At 48.8% G+C, this 23,289-nt stretch overlaps 1 protein-coding gene and 1 long non-coding RNA gene across 27 annotated transcripts in view; both read right to left on the reverse strand.

The window, feature by feature from the left end:
* Nucleotides 1-23,289, reverse strand: part of LOC105469783 (transforming acidic coiled-coil containing protein 2) — a 263,440-nt gene that overhangs the window by 984 nt on the left and 239,167 nt on the right. For 19 of the 26 annotated variants that reach the window (XM_071069017.1, XM_071069000.1, XM_071069016.1 and 16 more), the window contains 7 exons: nt 23,023-23,112; nt 15,669-15,812; nt 15,165-15,241; nt 11,200-11,243; nt 4,477-4,637; nt 4,122-4,228; nt 3,613-3,733 (listed from right to left, as the gene is read on the reverse strand). In XM_071069017.1, the coding sequence (XP_070925118.1) occupies nt 3,613-3,733; nt 4,122-4,228; nt 4,477-4,637; nt 11,200-11,243; nt 15,165-15,241; nt 15,669-15,812; nt 23,023-23,112 (744 nt within the window). The remainder of the gene's footprint in view (nt 1-3,612; nt 3,734-4,121; nt 4,229-4,476; nt 4,638-11,199; nt 11,244-15,164; nt 15,242-15,668; nt 15,813-23,022; nt 23,113-23,289) is intronic. The other 7 variants (XM_071069015.1, XM_071069012.1, XM_071069010.1 and 4 more) reach the window with 1 other exon arrangement.
* Nucleotides 7,620-11,193, reverse strand: LOC105469763 (uncharacterized). The gene is made up of 2 exons (XR_980060.2): nt 8,115-11,193; nt 7,620-7,934 (listed from the first exon to the last, which is right to left on the reverse strand). It is a non-coding gene; the product is annotated as an uncharacterized lncRNA (long non-coding RNA).

The following is a 23,289-nucleotide window of genomic DNA, read 5'->3' on the forward strand; positions in this document are numbered from 1 at the left end:
TGAGACATAGCGTAAGGAGGGTTACGCAGTTCTGTGTGAATGGGATTGCTTGCATTGCTCAGAGACACGCCAAATAGGTGGTACTGGGGCTACAGGGTCAGCACGAGGGGTGGGGGCAGATGCAAGCTGGCTTTGCGGTGATTCTCCCACCACACCTTGCCTGTCTAATCAAGGGAACCAACCACAGATTTGTCTAGCACAGATGATCCTACACTGTCCATCTTCTCAGAAGATGGGGACGATGGGGCTCTGAATGGGGTACAGCATTGACCACTAATCTTAAAATTACTATTATTGGCCGGGCACGGTGGCTCACGCCTGCAATCCCAGCACTTTGGGAGGCCAAGGCAGGTGGATTACCTGAGGTCAGGAGTTCAAGACCAGCCTGGCCAACATGGTGAAACCCTGTCACTACTAAAAATACAAAAAATTAGCTGAGTGTAGTGGCACACACCTGTAATCCCAGCTACTAAGGAAGCTGAGGCAGGAGAATTGCTTGAACCTGGGAGGTGGAGGTTGCAGTGAGCTGAGATCGTGCCACTGCACTCCAGCCTAGGTAACAGAGACAGACTTCATCTCAAAAGAAAAAAAAAAAATACTATCATTGCCACTATGGCCCCTGCTGGGGCTGCTATCGCTGATTCTCCATCTCCTTGGAGTGCTCACCACGTGCTGATCACCATGCTAAACACACCCCAGGGACTCTGGCCGCCTCTGCTTCCCTCAACAGTGCCTTCAAGGAAGCCAGTATTATCCTCATTTTTTAGTGAGGAAATGGAGGCTCAGAGAAGTTAGGGTTGTGTATAAGGTCACACAGCCAGTCAGATGTGGCACGCCTGGAACACAAATTCAGGTTGATCCAGCTCCTATATGGCTTTGCCATTATAATTGTTAGACATCATGTACAGTGACTGATGGCTGACAGGCATCGGCAGACCCGTTAGAAAGTGATTTCTGGAGGTTTTCCAGGCTCTCTCTTGGCATCATCAGCCACCACTAAGCAAACTGCCCCAGCATAAAGCTCAGCTCATGGAGCAAAAGCCTTTACAAAGCGCTGATTGGGTGAAATGCCCAGCGCCTCCATGCAAGAACTGCCTGGGTGGATCATGTTTCTGAATCTCTTTAAGACGGGACTGTCCCCTAGATATCACTTAGGTCTTTCAGGGAAGAACCTGGGTAATTCGTTCATTCCTCTCAAAGTTTAGTTTAAGATAATGCAATTTAAACACAGGAAACGGGGGAACCATCTCAAACACACACATTGCTACATTTCTCACCAAGACACATTTTATGTTCAACTGCTGCAATAGCCACAGTGACTGTGAAGTACGGTTTTTATTTCTTTATTTTAGAGACGGGGTCTTGCGCTGTTGCCCAGGCTGCAATGCAGTTGGCTACTTACAGGCACAATCACAGCGTGCTGCAGCCTCGAACTTCTGGGCTCCAGCAGTCCTCCCACCCCAGCCTCCCAAGTAGCTGGGACCACAGGCACATGCCAACACACCCGGCTTCTAATATGATCTTCATTTTAATGAAACATTCCATTTTTCAAGTCACCAAATATGCCACACATGGATTATCAACATACAATGAATAAAAAATGCACACTCAACACTAAAACCATAATGATGCTCAATAAATACTGGGTGGGTTCTCACTCATAGGTGGGAATTGAATAATGAGATCACTTGGACACAGGAAGGGGAACATCACACACCGGGTCCTATTGTGGGGAGGGGGGAGGGGGGAGGGATAGCATTAGGAGATACACCTAATGTAAATGACAAGTTAATGGGTGCAGCACACCAACATGGCACATGGATACATATGTAACAAACCAGCACATTGTGCACATGTACCCTAGAACTTAAAGTATAATAAAAAATATATAAATAAATAAATACTGGGCAAGTGAGCAAAAACTTGCACTTGACAGTTGTGACCACACATCTCGTTCTGACTATACTGCTAAGAGCAATCATCGGGGCCTACGAAACAGAGGTGGCTGAATATATGCATATTCCAGACTATTTTTTAAATGCAATTTTGATATTAAACTGTCTAGTTGCCATCTATCTTTTTCATCCTAAGAAGAAAGGTAAAGAATTAAATTAATGTCACAGCTATAATCCCAACACTTTGGGAGGCCGAGACAGGAGGACTGCTTGAGCCCAGAAGTTTGAAGTTTAAGACCAGCCTGGGCAACAAAGTGAGACCCTGTCTCTACAAAAACAAAAATAAAAAAAATTAGGCTGGTAGGGGGCACTGTGGTCTCAGCTACTCAGGAGGTTGAGGCGGGAGGATCACTTGAGCCCAGGTGGTGGAGGGTGCAGTGAGCCATGACGGCACCACCACACTCCAGCCTGGGCAACAGAAAAAGACCCTGCCTCAAAAAAAAAAAAAAAAAAAAAAAAAAAAAGGAAAAGAATGATCTGTAACATGGTAATCAGGAACATTCTGTAGGGCACAGAGCCTAGTGGAGACTGGGTGAGTATCAGATTGGACCTCAGGGAAATCCATCTGCCCAATGATACAGGCTTCAAATTTTCACGGCTAGAGGGAACCGAGACACTGAGGTAGGGTGCAAGGCTTGCCCAGGGCCATGACAGATGGTGCAGTGGAGCCAGGAACCCTGTTTCTTGCTCCCCAGGGCTCTTTCCCCAACATCACTAAGGTAGAGGGAGGGCTGGCACCTGCCCAGAGCAGAGATCACCACTGCTTGGCCCAAATGCCCCTCGAGACCACCACCAACCACAGTGGGCAAAGGAGGACAGTCAATCCCCTGGGGAGGCCACTCGGGAGGCACATGGATTCCTGATGCCAACAAAGGATGCCCCATCACTGCCTATCAAGGCCCAAAATGCACAAGTAGTGCTGCCAACCCAGGCTGCTGGGCTCGTGGATGATCATGCAGGGGGACCCCAAGGCTCAGGAAATTGACTAGAAGGAGGCTGCACATCTGGAAATCCTCTTCTTGAGAAACACATCCAAGGAGGGAGGCTGGCCCTCACCCACACACGCAGACTCAACAGCCCAATGCTCAGAGGGCCCTGCTGGGCTGAGGGAACTTCTTATCTGGACACCCAGGGAGACAGTGCTCACAGTGGACGACGGGTGCCAGATCCAAAAGCAGGAAACCTGGGCACAAGCTGAGTGTCCTCGGGAAGATCACCCCTGTCCCTAGAGGCCCCCTGGGCGCCCTTCCAGCCCTGACACTGCCCTTGTTCTGCATCAGCTGGCTGTCGCTGCCAGGGCCTGGTGGGCACCCCATTCACTCACCAGTAAACATGCTGGATCCAGGGGTTCAAGGGCTACGCCTAGCACACTGTAGGCGCTTAATAAATATCCAACAAATGAATGAATGTTGGAAAGGAATGAAAATGGCAGTAAACACACATGGAGGCTGCAATTCCAGGAATGGTGGAGAGGAAGCTGGTCTCAGGGCTGGCATGAAATTGGAACTTCTAGAAGGAGCCAAGGGTGTGTGCATGAAGCATGAACTCGTCTTCAGGAGCAGCAGTGGCCAGGGATGCCCAGCCTGTCTATCTGGACTGGCCAGCAGCACAGACAGCAGCAGCCCGGCCCACCTGGAGGCCACACCCCTCCCGTTACCTTCTGCTCCAGCGTCCTTTCCAGGGCATCCACTCGCAGCTGCTCCTTCCGTAGGCTGGCCTGGTGGGCGGCTTGCTCCTGCTGGGCCTTGCCTCGAACCTGAGCAATCTCAGCATTGGCCCTGCGGAGACATGGAGCTCAGAATTATCATTCTTTTTTGTGGATCACTAGAGACACCACCTGCTTCCCAGCTCCAGGCAGGGAGAGTGGCCTGGTCTGGCTCCAGCTCCCACCAACTGGAGCTGGAGCACAGGAGCCCATGAGAACACCAAACCCAATTCCATTGCTATGAGGCCAAGGTGCCGGGGCACCCTGGACATTGCAACATGCATCCTCCACTGATTAAATGATGCTAACCGTGTGTGGCTTCTCACGAGTCTTACTGAAACACACACTTGGATGACTCCCCCTTTCCAAGCTAATGTCACAGGTGCTGCCAGAGGTCCCAGCCTGCCTGGGTAAGGGCTGCTGGGAGGCCCCTGGGAGCCACCCCCAGTGGCTAATGTTACCTGTCCAGTTTCTCCTCTGCATGCACCTTCAGGGCCTGGTACCTCTGCTCCTCCTTCTTCACTCGGGACAGGTACTCCTGTGCACACCTCTTCAGCACCTCTTCATTCTGACACGGCAGGGCAGAGGACAGGCATCAAGCCCACGAGAACAAATGCCCGGGAGTGGTGGGAACCTCCATGAACTCTCGGATGCGGGTGTAACCCCAGGCAGCCAAGGCTGCCTCCCCAGCCTGCATGGACCCCCTCCTTGCAGGTGGCTCAAGACCGACTTCCGGAGCCCCACCCCCACCCAGTGCTCTCCGCAATCTCTCCCAACCAGATCCTCCTCCTCCATCGTTCCCAAACTCAGCCCCACCTTGCGGAAGCCTTCCAGGACCTCCTTCATCTTCTCATATCTCCTGAAGAGGTCGGCCAGAGACTTCTCCACGGAGTTCAGGTCAGCCAGGGCTTGCTCCTTCTCCAGAACCAGCTGCTGCACCGTCTGGTGGGAGACTGACTTCTCTCTCTGTTCGTCCTCTGGCAGGAGAGACCAGGAACCAAATGATGGAGCCCAGAAAGTCGAAACTGGGTCTCTGGGGCCAGCCAAGGCCTCAGATGCAACTCAGCCTCACCGGCAGGGACACCTCAAACCCCAGCTTTTCCTTGGGACGAACCCACGCCCCAGAGCCCTCCCAGACTGTCTCTAACAGAACAAAACCCAGCGCCCCGGCTTCCCAGACCCGGGCCTGTGCAGCCTCGCGTGAGGAAGAAATGAGCCATCACTATTCCTTAACCTGACCAGCGCAGCCCCTACACAGGTCTATATTGGTGTCCCTGGTGATTCCATGTGGTTGCTGACAGCAAGCAGACAGATCCATAAAGTAAAAAAGAAGACATCGCTAGTGAACTTTGTGTTAGGACGATTAAAGGGTGTGAGGTCTGGGCTGTGAGGGGTGGGCTCTCCTACGTATCAGGACAGAGAGGAGGTCTTTGGAGATCCTTAACACATCTGGAAACCCAGAGCCCAAAAAACCATCTCCTCTGAAATTCCATTCACACAGGCACAGAGAGCGTCTGCAATACAGCAAGTGTCATAACTCCAAGAAACATGGAGCTATTTCCATCAAGGTTAGTTTCTCAGTGATGTACAATGTAACTCAATGTCAGCCCAGTTCCGAGTGGCTGATCCTGGTGAGAGGCACCATTGTCCTCTGCCCCACCTCTCTGGCCCGTGGCCATCCCAAGCTAATCATCTGCACCAAATATCTAGAAAATATGTATTTTTAGATTTGGGGCACATACGCAGGTTGTACATGGCCATACTGTGTGACTGACACTGAGGTATGGGCTTCTAATGAGCCTGTCACCCAAGTACTGAGCAAAGTACCTGAAAGGCAGTTTTTCAACCCTTGTCCCCCTTCCTCCCGCCCCCACTGTGAACTCCCCAGTGTCTTCTGTTCCCATCTTCGTGTGTGTACCCAATGGGTAGCTCCCTCTTATAAACGAGAATGCACAGTGTTTGGTCCTCTATTTCTGCATTAATTCCCTGAGGACAATGGCCTTCAGCTGTGTCCACGCTGGTACAAAGGACATGGCTTTGCTCTTTTTTATGGCTGCTTAAAAATTCATTTCTACACTTATGGAAAAGGCCTTCTCTGACTACTCTACACAAAACACCCATCTGTCCTCTGTGTGGATCCATCCCTGGCCCAGGCGTGTGAGGAACCATTTGCTCTCTTGGTGACAGCAGAGGGGGTAAGGGAGAAGCGCCCACTCAGAGCTCCCGGGGAAGGAGCTTAGCAGACCCATCTTTCTGCCAGGCCCTGGTCACCAGGGAGGGGGCTGCCCGCCACCTGGAATGACTCCGAGGGCTGGCTGCTGCAGACAGATCACATCTGGAAATCACAGAACAGCGGCCGCCAGCGCTGACTGGACCCTTCCCTGCGGCGGGCGCCCTGCTGACTGCTCTAGGTGTTGACTGTCCCTAAGCCAGCACTCAGCAGCCAGACCGAGCTTCCTAATGTGCACACCAGACCACCTCACTCCTGCTCAGAGTCCCCCAGTGACCTCCCTCTGCAATGGAAATAACATGCTCTGCCCTGTATCCTTCCTGGCCCCTCCGCTCCAGCCATGAAGGCCTCCAACGCCCCGGGCTTCCAGGCTTCCCCAACATTTTGCTCAGGGCTCTTGATCCCGTGTCACCTCCCCAGAGGTGCTGGAAATGGCTCCTCTTCCTCTAGAGTCCTTTATTTTCCTCTTTGCAGCGGCAGCCACCCCTTATATCGGATGTGTGCACGCATGCGTGCACGTGTGTGCATGTGTGCCTGTGCTAGCGTATCGGCGGCTCATCTCCCCGATGAATGCACGCTCTGTGAGGGCAGGCACCAGAGTCTGTTTTGTCCACTTGCTCTGCCCCAGGGCCTAGGACAGTGCCGGGCATAGAGGATGTTTTGATACATGTCCATGCGACGAGTGAACGACTTAGAGCATCACAACCACCCGGGCAGCTTTTCTTACCCTCATTTTACAGACGGTGAAACAGGGTTTGAGAAGCTAAGTCACTGTTCACTGAGAAAATGACAGAGCCCGAACCCAAGCCTGAAGCTGTGATCATAACCACGTCTCTCCACGGGCCCCTTGTAATGACAGACCTTGTAGGATGCAGCTCCCTTAGTAGCAGGGAGATTTTGTGTGAGTTCTTTTCCCTTAGGTTCCGGACAGATCTGCATCTTGCCACACCCCAGAACTAGGCGCACTGTTACCGTGTACTGCGGTCATTTCCTCAGTTTCAGCTCCGGTCCTGACATAAGCTTGCTCTAAAGTTCTGACCTCTTGGGGTCCCAGTGCATCATTTCCAACAACTCTCCCATGTGAGCATGGATTTATTCAGCTGAAAGGCTTGTTCACATGCAGGCTGCTACACCTCACCCCACGGCGTGAGATTAGGAGGTCTGGGGTGGGGCAGAGAATATGCACAGGTCACAAGTTCCCGAGTGACACAGATGCTGCTGGGGCAGGGACCCTGCTTGGAGACCCACTGGCCCTGAAGATGCCGAATGTCCCTCCCACCTGCCTCTGCAATCGTGGGACTCCTAGAGCTCTCACTACCAGCAGCCCAGAGCTGCCCAAGCCAGTGGCTAGGAGCCTCTGGAGTCTGACGGCCTGGGTTCGAGACCTCACTCTGACACTTCCCATATGCGAGATCTTGAGCAGGGTTTTAAACTCTGAGTCTCAGCCTCCTTGTCTAAAATAGGGGAAAAGAGTATTTATATCTCTTTGCATTTGCAGATTAAATGAGAAACTGTACATGAAGCCCTCAAGAAGGAGGAAGAGTCCCGTATTGGTAACCCATTATTAAGAGCCTCATTGTCCATAATAAACTCTGTAACCCCTGGAATCAGTGCAACAGTGTCACAGTGGCTTGCGAAGAGGGAGCTTTTTAACATAGACATAAGAATCATCAGCAACCTGCTTGCTCCACCCACACTCCATAAAAAAAAGGGCCTTTCAACATGTCTCTAGTAATCAAATGCTTGTTTTTATTCTTTGAATTCTGGCTGCTTCCTTAGTTCCCAGCATGCTGTATGGTGTATATTCTGGGCTGATTTGAGCCCATGTGTATGTTTCACCTGCCTTGGTAAAGGAGCTGTTTACCAAACCAAGTCCATCTGATTTCCTGGATCCAAGACTTTGCCTGCCTCAGGTTTCCTTTCCTCTTCCCTTTTAAAAATAGAATTACCCCGTTCCCAGGAGACAGAGGAGGCAAGAATGCTTCACAAATCTTCCTGTACATGACGAATGCAGTTAGGTTCTTGAACTCAGGAGAAAGACGCCCTACACTCAACAACAGAACAATGCTCCTGAAGACTTTCCTGGCTTTTTCAAGCAAAACATTATGAAATCATGTTGGGGGGATGCAGCAATACACAAAGCAAAAATAACAAAATAGAAAAACAAACAAACAAAGGGTTGCGATGGGCAGGTGTCAAATTAGGGGGAAAAGCGTTTACTTACCAGGCTTGCCTGTTTGTTTTGCAAGCAAAGGGCAAGAAGCAACAGAAAATGGAAGCAAAACAGATAATCAGGGCAGTTGTTAGAAAAGCAGAAAGAAATCAATTGCAACAATCTGGAATGCAGAAAGCATAGAAGTCTCTTTTCGTTCTGAATTCTGAATAGTCACTATTTGAGCTTAACAAGACAGATCCTCTCCAGTAACATTTGATGCGAATGAGTAACAATGGCAGGACTGATGTCACACTGGTGTGGAGCATCTGCGAAAGCTGAATGGAGCAGAGCCAGGAAGAGCTAGCACATGTGGGCCAGACCTGGTTTGACTTCAAAATACAACTACAGTCACGGTGGTCCTGAACTGCCAATCTCTCTGGACCTGAGTTTCCTCTTTCGCGAGGGATGCTGGTTAGGTGAGTGAAAATGAAAAGAAAAGCATGGAACAAAAATGGGCCTCCTGGGCATGTGGCCAAGCATGGAGAGACCCTGACGTGAACCATGCCACAAAGAAGGCACGTCCTTCCCACAGCTACAGTGAGTCCCAGTCATGCCTCAGCCCCCTGCCGTCTTCTGCAAGGACACAAGGACCTTGAAATCTATGGTGACTTTAGTCAATGACCTGCAACAGTGGCTGAATGACAACCACAGGCCTGCCACCTTTCTGATGAAAAAACCTTGGAATGACAAAGAGGACGGCCAATGGGTGAATGAGGATGGGGATCCGGGAACGGACAGATAGTGAGATGCCCCTCTATGGCTGCTCCCAGCCAGGGACACTGGAGGAGTCTCACGGGGCCACCCAGAGAGTAGCCCAAGGACAGGAAAATGCTCTAAGGGATTGTGTGTACAGCTCTTGAAGACAGGGCCCTTAGGCCAAACATACCGGGTCTGGGAGCAGGGGTGGGGATGGGGGGCGATGTGTCGCCCTAATCCCTGCAGCCAGGGTGAGAGGAAGGCAGGTGGCACTCTCTCCAGGGCTTGGAGGGAACTCACACTGCCTAGGATTGAAAAGGTCCTCACTGCTGTCACCTGCAGATATTCCTTGAGGAAACCGTGGGAGTCATCTTTCTGTCATGACAAGGACAGAACATTTATGCCAACTAGAGAAATTCTCCACTTTTAATTTTCAAGAGGGAATGTCTGTTTATATCAACTTCACTAGCTGAGCAATAAAAGATGGCTTGGGTAGCCTTCCCTCAGGAGCAAAAGCTCACACCCCTTCCCCCGCATTTCAACATTTATCAAAATGTCATCACCAAGGGCAAAAAGAAGTGTACGGCTCTGAGATGGAGCGGGACGTTTCCAGATGAGCCATGGAGGGCCTGAGCGATGTTCTCAAATCGCAAGACTCTCGGAGGCCAAAAAGTTGTGTTCTACTTGCCAAACACCGCATAAGGAAGACATCAATCCCTCAGCCTGACCATTTGTGCCAGCATTTTCAACTCCGAGAGCTTTTTCTTTATCTTATCCATATGTGTTCATAAATTCTTATACCAATTTAATAAAGAAGTTTCACTTTGATAGAAAGCACGCACCATGAGGCTAAACCTGAATGGGCTTCTTTTCTGGGTGAAATGAACTTTGTTACAATAAATCAAAAGTGAAGCTCCTTTGAATGGAAAGCACTCAATTGCCGGCCTCTTCACCATTCCTGAGGCTACTATTATATTCATCTTGGGACAAGCTAGAGGTGTGATGTGACTCACACATCCATATATTTGGGGCTGAGGGCCAGGTGCCAGCACAGTGTCAAGTTTGGACAAATAAAGTGTGGTCTGCAGTGACCTGGAGTTTTTACTCCATATATCCTTAGAAGAAAAAAAAAAAACTGCTTATCGGGTCGGGCGCAGTGGCTCATGCCTGCAATCCCAGAGCTTTGGGAGGCAGAGGCAGGTGGATCACTTAAGGTCAGGAGTTCAACACCAGCCTGGCCAAAATGGTGAAACCCCGTCTCTACTAAAAATACAAAAATTAGCCGGGCATGATGGCAGGTGCCTGTAATCCCAGCTACTCAGGAGGCTGAGGCAGGAGAATCACTTGAACCCGGGGGGTGGAGGTTTCAGTGAGCCGAGATCACGCCATTGTGCTCCAGCCTGGGTGACAGAACGAGACTCCATCTCAAACAACAACAACAACAAAACCGGTTATCATGGGCTGGGCATGGTAGCTCACACCTGTAATCCCAGCATGTTGGGCGACCAAGGCAGGAGGATCGCTGAACCCCAGAAGTTTGAGACCAGCCTGGGCAACGTAGCAAGACCTCATCCCCAAATAAACAAACAGTGGATTATCATAAACCTAAGCAAATAAATAAATAAATAAAAGCATCCCACAGCCCCAGTCATAATATGATTTCTGAATAGTGACCATTAGCGTAAAAACTTGGGCTTGGAACTTCTGAAAGATCTTTTCTCATTATTTAAAAAAAGAAAAGAAAAGAAAAAAAGGCCCAGGCATGTGTAGCTTATAACTTGAGGCCTTCTTTTATTGTGGACCACAGCAAATTTGTCAGTACTGGCTGCCAGGGACGCTGCGTTAAGAAGGATTCCAAGGCAGTGTCTAATCTCAGTGAGAAACAGTGCTGGGGTCAGTGAACAGGGCCTGTTGCGGTCACGGGAAGAAGGGGGCGGACAATCATGCCATGGCTGACCGTCCTCGTCCTTGGGTCCTTGAGGAAAGGCTGAGTTGGGTATTTTGTCATTTGAGTCTAAACTAAGTTAGGGTCTAGGGATTTGATTCCTATTCTCTCCCACAAGCAAAAAGAAAAAAATCCCCCAAATATCCCAACCAAAAGGAATCTCTTTCCCCAGAGGTGGAGAGTCCTTGGCTGGGTCAGATGGTAGCTGGCAGGTGACTGCCATGGCTTCCCAGGCGTGTGAATAATGCTACAGCACAGTCCAGGGGGGCGTTTCCAAGAAGCCCCAGGGTCTCGGTCCTGTGGCAAAGCCATATTTTCTGGAATGCTCTGGTCCCTCCCTGAAAGACTTCACGCTCTACCAGAAACCCACTCTGAGCCTCCTATCTTCCAAGGCTTCCACATAGTTCAGAAACGTCAGGGCCGGCCTGAGCCCCCGCAGGTCAGGACACCTACCTATCATCTGAGCGATGGTCTTCTCATACTCGGCCACTATTTTCCTATAAGAGAAGTAAAGACACGTTGGAGTCATGACAACAGAATGGTTTCCCATCTCACACAGCTGGGGGCCACAGCCTGGCCCATGTGCAGCGGGGTCCCGACTTTCAGGGTCACCTTCAATGTCAGTCCTCGCCCTGCACGCTCATTTTCCTGGTGCATGACTCTAAATATGCCACCCCCTTGTGCAAAGCCTTCAACACCCCTCACTGCCCACTAAGAAAAAAATCAAACCAGGCAGAGTGGTGCATGCTTGTAGTCCCAGGTACTGAGAAGGCTGAGGCAGGTGGATTGCTTAAGGCTAGGAGTTTGAAACCACCTTGGACAACAGAACCAGGTCCTGCCTATACAAAAATGAAAAAAAATTAATGAGGCATGGTGGTGTGCACTTGTACTCCTAGCTACTCAAGAGGCTAAGACAGAAGGTTTGCCTGAGTCCAAGAGTTTGAAACCAGCCTGGGCAACATGGTGAAACACCATTCCTACAAAAAATACAAAAATTAACCAGGTGTGGTGGTCTGCGTCTTTAGTCCTAGCTACTCAAGGGACTAATGTGGGAGGATCACTTGAGCCCAGGAGTCTGAGGCTGCAGTGAGCTATGATCACACCACTGTACTCCATCGTGGGCAACAGAGTGAGATTCCATCTCCAAAAAAATTTTAAAATTAAAAATAAAGCCAAACCTCCAGTCCGACAATGGAGGTCTTTGCAACCTGGGACCAACCTCCCTCATCCATCTTACCTCCTTCCACGCCATGTCATGAACACAGTGGCTCAAGGAGAACAAATGATTTCTTGTTTGCTCTCGGCCTTCTCATCCCCATGCCTCTGCCCATGTTACTCACTTTCTCTCGATTTCTACCCCTCACCGTCTGTTTCTCAAGGTCCAATTCAAATGCCGTCTCCTTCAAGAAGCCTTCCTTGATTTCTCCTTGGAACCCTATCACCTTTTATCTGCATCTTCTTCCAAAGCATCTCATGCATCTGGCATCACTGAACACAAATCTTATCTCCTAGTGACCCAGAGTAAACTTCCTGGGAAGCCTCAATAGACAATAGCTGCACAAAAGCACCAAGACTCCCTGTTTGTCATACTGCCTCCCAGCTGTCCCCACATGGAAGAACCGATGTGTGAAGAAGTCCTTCCTCCAAAGCCAATCTGCTGGAAGAAACTTCTCAAAAAGAATCAGGAGTTCGTCGACATTATCCAGTAATTATTCCCCACAAGAGAACCAAGAGCGGGTAACTGTTGAAGATCCAGGACCCTAATGACAGAAGACCATAGAGACCCCCACCCCAGTCAGGAGGCCTGGGCTCCCGCTGAGCTTGCCCCTCCCCACTGTGTGACCCTGAGCACGACATTCATTGAAGTTGCAGGTGCTCTGCTTACTCCTTGGTACAGTAAGGATTTTCCTAGACCCCACCTTTCGGGGCTGTATGGCAAATTCAATAAGGGTAAAAGGAATAATGGAAGTAGAATACATTCTGCAAAGTCTAATGCTGGGTGCCTGTCCTTGGCTGCTCAACCTTGGTCCCAAGGTCAGTGTCTCACCCCAGAATGGACTCCCAAGAAAGGTAACCACGAGATGAGCCCCCGAGGGTTCTTAGCGAATCCTACACAGAAACACTTCTGTGTTTCCTGTCATTAAACAACACCTCCTTGCATCTGAGAATCACAAAGCTGTGACAGATCTTTGAGGCTGCCCTGTCTAAACCCATCACTGCTGAGGACACAAGGAGGTAAGGGATGTGTCCTTTTGGAAGTGTGGAGAGACCAGGGACCTGAAAATACCTTAGCTGTGCTGTCTTTTCACTTTACCCTCACAATGACCCTAAGAGGCAGTGCTCTCACTGTTCCCAGCATGACTGATGAAGACACTGGGCTGGGGTAAGAGTGATTCAGAAACTCTTCCAGGATCCCAAGGCTGCCAAGTGGCAGAGCCCAGATGTGAGTCCGAGCATCAGACTCTGCAGCCTTTGTTCATAATCTTTCTGCTCTACTCTGTTGAGGCATTGTTATTTACCCCCATTTTCAAGTTAATAAGCAAAGTGAGGCACAGAGTTAAGTAAGACGCCCCGGAGTGGCTGGGAAGCAGAGCCTGGTTTTCACCTAGTCTAGCTCCAGAGGCTGACGGGCTGACGTTCGGGCTATCAAACGCCGGCACATCTGCGCCAGCTGGTGACAACTTGAAATCCTACCACATCAGCTAGTAAATGGCACCTCCTGGGGGCACCTCAGTGGCACGACTTCTCAAACCACAAACAAGCACTCCCCGGGCACCAAGAAGGCAAAGCACCTAGGAGGCGAAAGAAATTAGACAGCACTTCCAGCCTTCCTGGGTGCCGTGCCTCATTTTCAGTGCACGTGAAAAAACTAGAGCCACCCATGCCCCCCAGATAAGAGACAAAACAAAGAGGTTTAAAAATAACGCAAATGCAGGGCTTTCGTTTGAATGTGAAACAGTACACTAGGCTCAGTGTCCAGAGGTGGCCACAGGGGACCATCAGCAGAAAGAAGGAACAAACAGGAGAATTTTCAGGAAGATCCTACCATGACCTAGAAAATGGGATATGATTACCTACAGTTCGCTTTCTTCTTAAAATGGTAGCCAGGAATGCAATTGATTTTGATAATAAACTAGTATCGGGGCCAGGTGTAATAGCTCATGCCTGTAATCCCAGCACTTTGGGAGGCCAAGGCGGGCGGATCACCTAAGGTCAGGAGTTCAAGACCAGCCTGGCCAACATGGTAAAACCCCATCTCTACTAAAAATACAAAAAAAATTAGCCAGGCATGGTGGTAGGCGCCTCTAATCCCAGTTACTTAAGAGGCCGAGGCAAGAGAATCGCTTGAACCCGGGAGGCGGAGGTTACAGTGAGCCAAGATTGCGCCACTGCACTCCAGCCTAAACAACAAGAGCGAAACTCTATCTCAAAAACAAAACAAAACAAAACAAAACTAGTTATCTGCCATTATATTCACGTACACTATAGATGGTGGCTATATTTCTATTACAATATACCACAATGAAAATAAATCATTTAAGCTAAAGTCAGGAAACATCCTAAATGTTTGTCCACAGAGACTGTTTAAATTAATTATGTTATATCTATACAATGGACCACTAAGCACCTGTTAAACAGAATGAGGCAGAGAGGAATAAAATATGTCGAAGATACGTTATTAAATGTAAAAAGAGTGGTGGGCCAGGAGCGGTGACTCATGCCTGTAATCCCAGCACTTTGGGAGGCTGAGGCAGGTGGATCACCTGAGGTCAGGAGTTCAAGACCAGCCTGGCCAACATGGTGAAACCCTGACTCTACTTAAAATACAAAAAATCAGCCAGCTGTGGTGGCAGGCACCTGTAATCCCAGCTACTCAGGTGGCTGAGGCAGGAGAATCACTTGAACCTGGCAGGGTTGGAGGTTGCAGTGAGCCGAGATGACACCACTGCACTCCAGCCTGGGCAACAAGAGCGAAACTCCATCTCAAAAAAAAAAAAGAAAGAAAAAAATATTAAAAAGAGTGTAGAATAATGTATACTGCATGTTCTCATTTGTGTTGGAGAAAAAAGAGGCTGTTTACACTCATTGTTACATTTGTGATGAGAAATGGAAAATTATTGGAAGGATTCACATAGAAGATAGTCACCTGCGGCTTGTGGAACTGGAGGCTGAGTGGGGAGAAGATCTGTTTTGCATTGTACCTATATTTATTTGAATGCATTATTTAATTCATGGGCAGGCTATTTTAGTATTAGTAATAGAGTAAAAATTCTTTTAGAAAAATATGAACCGTTTGTAATAAAGAAGAGAGAACTTCCACAGAAGACACTCTTCTGTGAACCACACCAGCTCCAGTCATTATTAAACCACTGGTAAGCATCCCTCAGGCATGAGGAAGGCCCAGCTCCCCAACTGACCTCATTTCCATCACTTCCCGCCTGCTTTCTTCGTATTTATCTTTCCATTCTGAGACCTCTCTCTCCTTGGTTATGATCTAGTTTCAGGGAGAAGAAGAGAAAGGTTAGCCCCAGATGAGTGAATTCGGCTCTGAGCAATTCATCGATCAAGAAAAGGAGACGGTGAATAAATGTGAAATGAAAACTTCCTATGACAAACCATAATTACATTCAGAGAACTTCCCTGAGCATAAAAAAGAAAGCAGCGAGATATCAAGACTTTCACAGTGCCCACTGGGGAGCAACTGAAAGGGGCATGCTTTTTGTTGTAAATTCAACAAGGCCAAAAGGCCCATTACACGATAGTGTCTAGGAAGATCAAAACACACGGTTCGCAATACATCTTTGCCTGCAGCGTTCAGAGGACAAAGTCTGTCTCCAAAGACTCTAGCTTTGTGGACCACGGGCATATGTGTTTATTTCTAAGTGGCAGGAAGAGGGTAATCACACCACATGCCACGATACCTCTGCTCTGGCAATCTGGAGGGCAGAGTCCAGGTCGGGCTGCTGGAACAGAAGGCCTGCAGGTTTCTCCACCTCGGCGGTCCCAATGCGGGAGTACAAGGCTGTTTTGGAGATGGAGACGTCTGTTGGGTGAGCAGCCTCTCTCTGTGGAATGGTTTTTAATTTAAAAAAAAAAGTTAGCATTAATCATATAACAAAGAGGATTACACTCACCCTCTCATGAATGGGCCAGTTGTATGGTTTTGAAACAAAGAACATCAAAAGTATGAGAAAGTGCAGAGACTGATGAACAGGGAAATGCCGAGTCTAGTCTAGGGATGGAGATCTATCATTCTGCACCTGGGCAGGCAGACAAAGGGGCTAATGGCAGAGGCCCCCGCAGCTCCGAGGCCTTAGAGTCCAGCGTGTCTGGTACCTGCTTATCTCTGCCATTTATCACACGCTGAGCCACTTAGGCACAGCGCCTGAGAACCCAGGGCACTATTCAGCAGGCTCCACTTCCAAAATGAGATCTCAATGGTGAATAACATTGAATTCTAGTCTACTAGTCTACATTTGCCTAGTTTTGAATAACCACAGATTTGATCACTTTTGTAAGACTGTTTACATTTCAATTTTGGGGCCATTTGTTTAGCTCTGTTTGAAAGGATGTGAGTCACACAAAGCTTAAGGCCTACGGTAGTTGTCAACCAATATCACCTTTGGCTAGGTAGAGTTTCTGGATGTAAGAGTTATGTTGGAGTTCTGTTGCCATGAAGTCTGTTATGTAAATGGAAAAATTAAAAACTGGGTCAATGACAATATCCACATTTGCTGATTAGACCCCGAACAAGTGGTGTGATCCACCACCCCAACCCACCCAACTGATGTTGGTTTGAGGCTTTACAGCCTATTGTGGAGAACAGATACTAGCCTCCCAGAGGTGAGGAGGAGTCTGTGGTTATTCTTTTTCCCTTTGCACAAAATGCTCGGCAATTTGCAACACAGTTGAAATGCGGTGTTAGCAGTATCATCGACCAGCACAGCCGGGTTGTCAGTCTACTTCTACTGCAAAAGAAACATCAAACCAATCACACTCTCAGTCCTATGCATTAACCTTGTGGTGCTGTCATGGCTGCCCAGCGACCCTCTATCCTAGTTATCAATAATAGAGTGCTCTAACAGGCAGAGAAGGACTGCTTCTTCCTTTGGGAAATTATGAGAAGAAATTGAATGGTGAAAGGCCACCACAGTGGAGTAGAGAAAAGAAGATTTGGGGAAAGAATGATGAGGGCTTATCAAGGACAGCAGGTAAGATTAAAGAGTCAACAGTAACTGGGAAGGGGGAGGACCTAAAGGTACCTGTCCAGAATTTGTCTCTTCCACCACAAGAACAGGCATGCCTACCCTATGACAGCATCAGGGAAAATAAACCCGAGAAGGGAGACAGCGTAGAAAACTCAAGGAGTTTAATGGATAGGACGGAGATGACTGAGTTAGGACCAGTTAGTTAGCTGTATACATGCAGGGTGAAACTACATAGTTTCAGTTGTTCTGGAAGAGAATGTCTGTTGCCTGGGTTTCAATGGCCCCTGCCCGGCCTTGCATACTTGGGGTGACCCTGAAGCAGGACCCAAATGATCCACCGGCCAGAGATGGAAGTACGCAGTCTCCTTCAAGCAGACCCCAGAGACTCACTCATGTGAGAACAGGGCAGGCTCAGGCCTTCAAGAAGCCCCCGTTTCAAGGACGCTTGACCAGAATACACATTAATAGCCCTCAGCAGAGGCAGGCTGACCTCCCAGAACCAAGGGCACCACCAGGCCACAGGGCCAGAGCCTCTCACAGGCAGGGGTTTATCTCTACTCTTTGAAAATGGTTTTCACAGTTCTGCTTGTCATGGGGCAACTTCTCAGGAAGTAGTTGAAAAATGACACAGAGATTGAGACTCAATATTTGTCCTTATGGAGAAAGTTCATAAACACACAATTCCGAAAACAATTCTGGGCCGCGTGCGGTGGCTCACTCACACCTGTAATCCCAACACTTTGGGAGGCTGAGGTGGGAGGATCCCTTGAGGCCAGGAGTTTGAGAACAGCCTGGGTAACATTGTGAGACCCCATCTCTATACAAAATTTTAATTAAAAAAAATTGAGGGTCAGTTGCAGTGGCTCACACCTGTAATCTGAACACTTTGGGAGGCTGAGGCAAGTGGATCACTTGAGGTCAGGAGTTCAAGACCAGCCTGGCCAACATGGCAAAACCCTGTCCCTACTAAAAATACAAAAATTAGCCGGGCATGGTGGTGCATGCCTGTAATCCCAGCTACTCAGCAGGCTGAAGCAGGAGGATTGCTTGAAACCCAGGAGGTGAAGGCTACAATGAGCTGAGATCATGCCACTGCACTCCAGCCTAGGTGACAGAGTAAGAGTCTGTCTTTAAAAAAAAAAAAAAAGATAAAGGATTTTAAAAGGAAAAACAAAACCTGTTCACTTTTAAAGTCAACAAGTGTGTTTTTTTTTTTTTAAATTTCAAAATGAAAACAACATCAGTCACCATTAAACTCAGCGTGGACCTTCTGAAGATGAATGTAATGGAGAATCTCAGTGACTGGGCCGCAAGGTTTCCCAGAATGAGATTCAATTCTGATCAAAATAAGCAGGCTCCCTGCAGTGCAGGAGAAAATTGATTTAATTAAAACTAACTTTATCATACTGGGCAGAAACTAAATATGACTAATGAAGGAATTAATTATCTTTATGCTGCCTAAAATCCTTTGTAAAATAAGAAAGGGAATGAAAAAAAATCAATAAAATAATGAGGTTTCTAAGAAAATGCAAACGGACACTACCATGTAGACTGTTCACTGACCCCTTCATCCCGGCCACCTGGTGTTTTCAATAAAGGAACAGATGACTTCAGAGCCCTCTTGAATTACTGCCCGAGTATCTGCATGTTGATGAAATTCATCATGTACACGCTGGTTTCCCCTTACAACCAAGAATTGTTTTTAACTGAAATTAATAGCTTTGTCTGCCGCTGATATTTTTAGATTAAGCTTTGTTTCTCTCACATAATCCTCATTTGCTACTTTAGAGGGGCCAAAAAAGCCACTAGAATCACAAATTGAAATGTGAAATGGCTGTGACACAGAAGGCATGGACTTTGTAACCAATTTCCAACCTTCACTCCACTCAAGTCCCGCGACCTGCGAGAACCTCTGGCCACTGTCTCCTGCTTCAGACCTGCAGGCTGTGCCTGGGGTCCTTCCTGCTGGCAGCTGGGGGTGGGGTCCTAGCCCCCTTGTGGACGGTTCCCTGCTGCCAGACATGGAGAGGAGGGGCTGGCACTGTGGCAGGATCCCTGTCCCCTGGAGCAGAGAGAGGCCAATTCTGGGCAGAGCACCTGTACATCCGAGGCTGGGAGAGCCATGCCAGAGGGGCCACGGAGGAGTGAGGCCAGGAGTCAGGATGAGCTAGGGAGATGACAACCACCTGGACCAAGGCCACGGTGCATGGACACCGGCCTGGCGCTCAGAGGGTGTCCAGGTCATGTGCTGCCACCCAAGCAGGAGAGTGGCCTCCGCCGGGTGCTGCCCCATCCAGTTCTGACCACAGGTGGTCCCCAAGCCCAGGAGGAGTGGGGATCATGGGGAGGCACTCAGCATCAGGCCTTATGCCACTCCCACAAGTGGCACCACTGGCACCAGCCAGCCGCTCCCGCTTACCAAGCCAAGACATAGCCTCCAGGCAATGACCACAGATGCTCCAAAGGGCCAAATACACAGGCGCTCGTGAATTGGTACTTGTCACTCCTCTCAGGCTGTTCTCGTGGCTTTTGGGCATCACATCTCCCTCCTTTTGAATCTCAGCTCAATGTGTGTGTATGGGGGGTTAGTCTGTGACACAGCAACAGAGAGGGAAACACGGAGCATGGTGCCAGGCTGCTCAATGACAACACAGGTGGCCCCAACTCCTTCTGCTCATGTAAGCTCCAGACATCAGCCTCTTCTAGGCCAGGACTGAGGGGCCACACCACTCTACCACCCCGGGGGCCTCTTGCTAGGACTCGCCCCTTCCTGAAGCTTGTTATTTGTATGGCCTTGCTCCTAAGGGACCCAGACACATCCTCCCATCTTTCTATTGGGTCCCCCTAATCCGGAAAGGCCCATAGCCTGCGCCTCTTGGCGAGCCACCCAGACACAACATTCAGGTTCCATCTGACGTGACTGAGTGTTAAATTCAGGGCTCCTGCACCACAGTTCCAGCGACCTTGGTCAGGTTCACCCCCAGGAGGACACAGCCGAATTCCATTTGACCAGAAGGATGTGGAAGGACGGTAATAGTAAGACTGCAGCCTGACACCCCAGCCCTTAAGGACTTTTCCTCATTTCTCACATTTTCTTTTTTTTTTTTTTTTTTTTTTTTGAGACGGAGTCTCGCTGTGTCTCCCAGGCTGGAGTGCAGTGGCGTGATCTCGGCTCACTGCAAGCTCCGCCTCCCGGGTTCACGCCATTCTGCCGCCTCAGCCTCCCAAGTAGCTGAGACTACAGGCGCCCGCCACCACGCCTGGCTAGTTTTTTGTATTTTTAGTAGAGATGGGGTTTCACCATGTTAGCCAGGATAGTCTCACATTTTCTAACTGAGATGGAGAAACCCCCACTGCAGCTCTTCCAAGGCTGACTCAGCTCTCCATCAGTCTAAAGAGAAATGGAAGTCAAAGCTGCTTTAGGGAACAACCGGAAAAATCACTCCCCACTCTAGCTCATGGTGATTTTCATCCATGCAATATGATATTTTTCGTTCCAAGTGATTTCATCTTTGTGTTAGCAACAGCTTAAGACCATGTTGGCAAAATGACGGAGCTGTGTCACCTACTGCTGAAATATATGGCCAGAAAAAAAGGCAAATTGGATACACAGCTGCTGTTTTCTCTTCCTATGCATCAGCAGTTTCCAATGCAGCAAGGGACAATCTTTCTATATGAAAAAGAAACCCACAGAGACCAACTTGAGGTCAGGCCCGTGGACCACCCTCGGGCTAGGTAGCTACAGGAATACCATCTATTTTCCACGGGCCAACATCACCAGGTAATGCACTTTTTACAAAAGCAATACAAGTTACTCTACTAGAGAAACATGTTCCCGCTAGACTCCAAGACAGTTCTACCCTCACAGAATACTCCTTTGAGCACACGCCTCTGAAATAAAAGAGGTGGCTTGGGCTGCCTCTCCGACCCACACACTATGAACACGCATGACGCTATTTTCTAACTCAGAACTGGGGCACATATTCTGAGAACAGCCTGTAATTGACAAAAAGTCAACTCCTGGCCATTATTTGCCAACAGTCGTCTCTGGCCGCTCTCCAAAGGAGGTGGCAGGGGGACCACGGCACTCAGCACACTCCATATCCACCCTGAGCTACTCACCAAACATGCTCAGTTCCACCTTAAACTCTGGACAGGAATACACGGTACTTATAGTGGTCAAACTACATGCAATTCATTCTGTCTTTAGGCCCCAAGGACGTCTAGAAATAAATCTTGTGTGTGTGTGTGTGTGTGTGTGGTGGGGGGAAGTCCTCACTGCTTCATGCTTTCTAAAAATCTTGCTTTCATGGAAATTCGAACTAAGCTTATGATTTGGCAACAAGAACGAGGACATCCCCAGTCTGTATTGACATTCTTGTCCCTGCCCTGGGTCTCGCTGTTCCCAGCCTGCAGACCCACAGTGTAAGCACCTACTGTCTCTGGGAGGGGTGTCTCTTTTGCATATGGCCAAGGAAACCTCACTGGGGGGCCATCAGGGCCGTAGTAGCAGCCGGAACTCTTACTCCTGTACCAAGGATGAGAGACACAGACATCACTGCCCCCCGACCCCTGCAGATGAGCTGTTACTCCAGGCAGGCAGGCCAGGGGCTCCCATTCGTACTTTTTTTTTTTTTTAAAGATAGGGTCTCACTCTGTCACCCTGGCTGGAGTGCAATGATGTGATCACGGCTCACTGTCACCTTGAACTCCTGGGCTCAAGCAATCCTCCCACTTGAGCCTCCCAAGGAGCTAGAACTACAGGTGTGTACCACCACACCTGGCTGGGGACCTCTCACTTGGAGACCTGAGTTCTAGTCTCCAACAGGCTGGTGAATCACTGTCAAGTGGCTCCATCTCCCCATCTGTAAAATGGGACCCAGATCCACCTACTGAGGACAGACGCTGGGAGCACCTGATCAGGTAACAGAAGCAAAAGGGGAGGTGTCAGCTAAGAGCAGCAGCTTTCCTTTATCACACACCTACTAGGTGTCAAGCATGGTGTCACTCTCCGCACACCAGACGTCTGTCATCCTCACAGCAACCTGTAAACTGGCTATTATTGGCCTCATCTCATGAACGGCAAAACTGAGGCTCAGAGAGGTTCACCTACTTGTTCAAAGCCACAAAGCACAGTCTGACACACCAGGTTCATCGGGATGTCCAATTTGGGGTGGGGTAAGGGGTGGGAACGAGGCCGCCCTCAGAGACCAAGGTTTGCATGGGCAGTCCAGGGACAAACACACGCTCTGCACGTCATCAGCAACTCATTCAAATTATTAATAAAAGTTACCCCAAACTTGGAAGCCAGGCAAAAAGATTTCTGCATGCCCTGTCAATGTCACACTCCATGCTAAAACTAGGAATTGGAATTGGGAAACTCCATGGGCCAAATGGCCCACTGCTGATTTTTGTAAAAAAAAAAAAAAAAAAAAAAAAAAAAAAAAAAAAAGAAAGCAAATAAGTAAAAGTTTTATTGGAATAGTGCCACACAGTATGGCCCACAAGGCTGGAAATACTTATCATCTGCACTTTACAGAAAGGATTTCTTTGGCCTGGTCTAGAGTATTATCAAATGTCTTGGTTTCACTTACTATGTATTATTGATTAGAGCCTCGTTGCAACAAAGTCAGATGTTAACTTGTAGAAAACAGAAAAGTTGCAAATTATGTTTGTTCAATAGAGAAACAAATGGTATCTGTAGAAAAAAAAAACCCTCAAAGGTCATGATTTTGTTTTTCTCTGTTGAATTGGTGCTAACCAGTTTTCTATTCAACTTTGCCATCTTAGGCTAGCCTTCTTTACCCTACTGACCCATACACTGGTCTCTGTATTCTCCCGCATTTAACCAGCATTACCATCCCGCGGTTTAGCATCATCGAGTTAAATGGATCTCAGCTATGTGCTCAGTGCGTATTTATGCAAGAGTGACGCTTTCAGCTTTTTGGAAATGACCCTTTGCTGGACACCGACGATGCCCGCCTGGCGGATGGTTAGCAAAGCAGCTTCTGGACCCCAGCGGCACACATGACATTCCCAGGTGGCGCACGCAGCAGCAAACCGGTACCTTGGCATCCTGGTGGCTGCGGGAAGCCAAAGCAATCTGCCTGGCCAGCTTCAGGGCTTCTATCCGCATGATGGCAAACTCTAACTCCTCCTGCCCGCAGGGAGTGTGGGCAGACCGCAGGGAAATGCATCAAGACAGACGTCAATGGTTTCCACATCCGAGAAATGAACGTGCCACGAAAATGTGTCATGACAGGCACTCGGGAAAAACACGCGCTCCATCTTTCTCTCATAATTAGCACCTCAGCAGATCATGAAATAAGCATTT

Source organism: Macaca nemestrina, chromosome 9 (assembly GCF_043159975.1).
Source record: "Macaca nemestrina isolate mMacNem1 chromosome 9, mMacNem.hap1, whole genome shotgun sequence".
Lineage (NCBI taxonomy): Eukaryota > Metazoa > Chordata > Mammalia > Primates > Cercopithecidae > Macaca > Macaca nemestrina.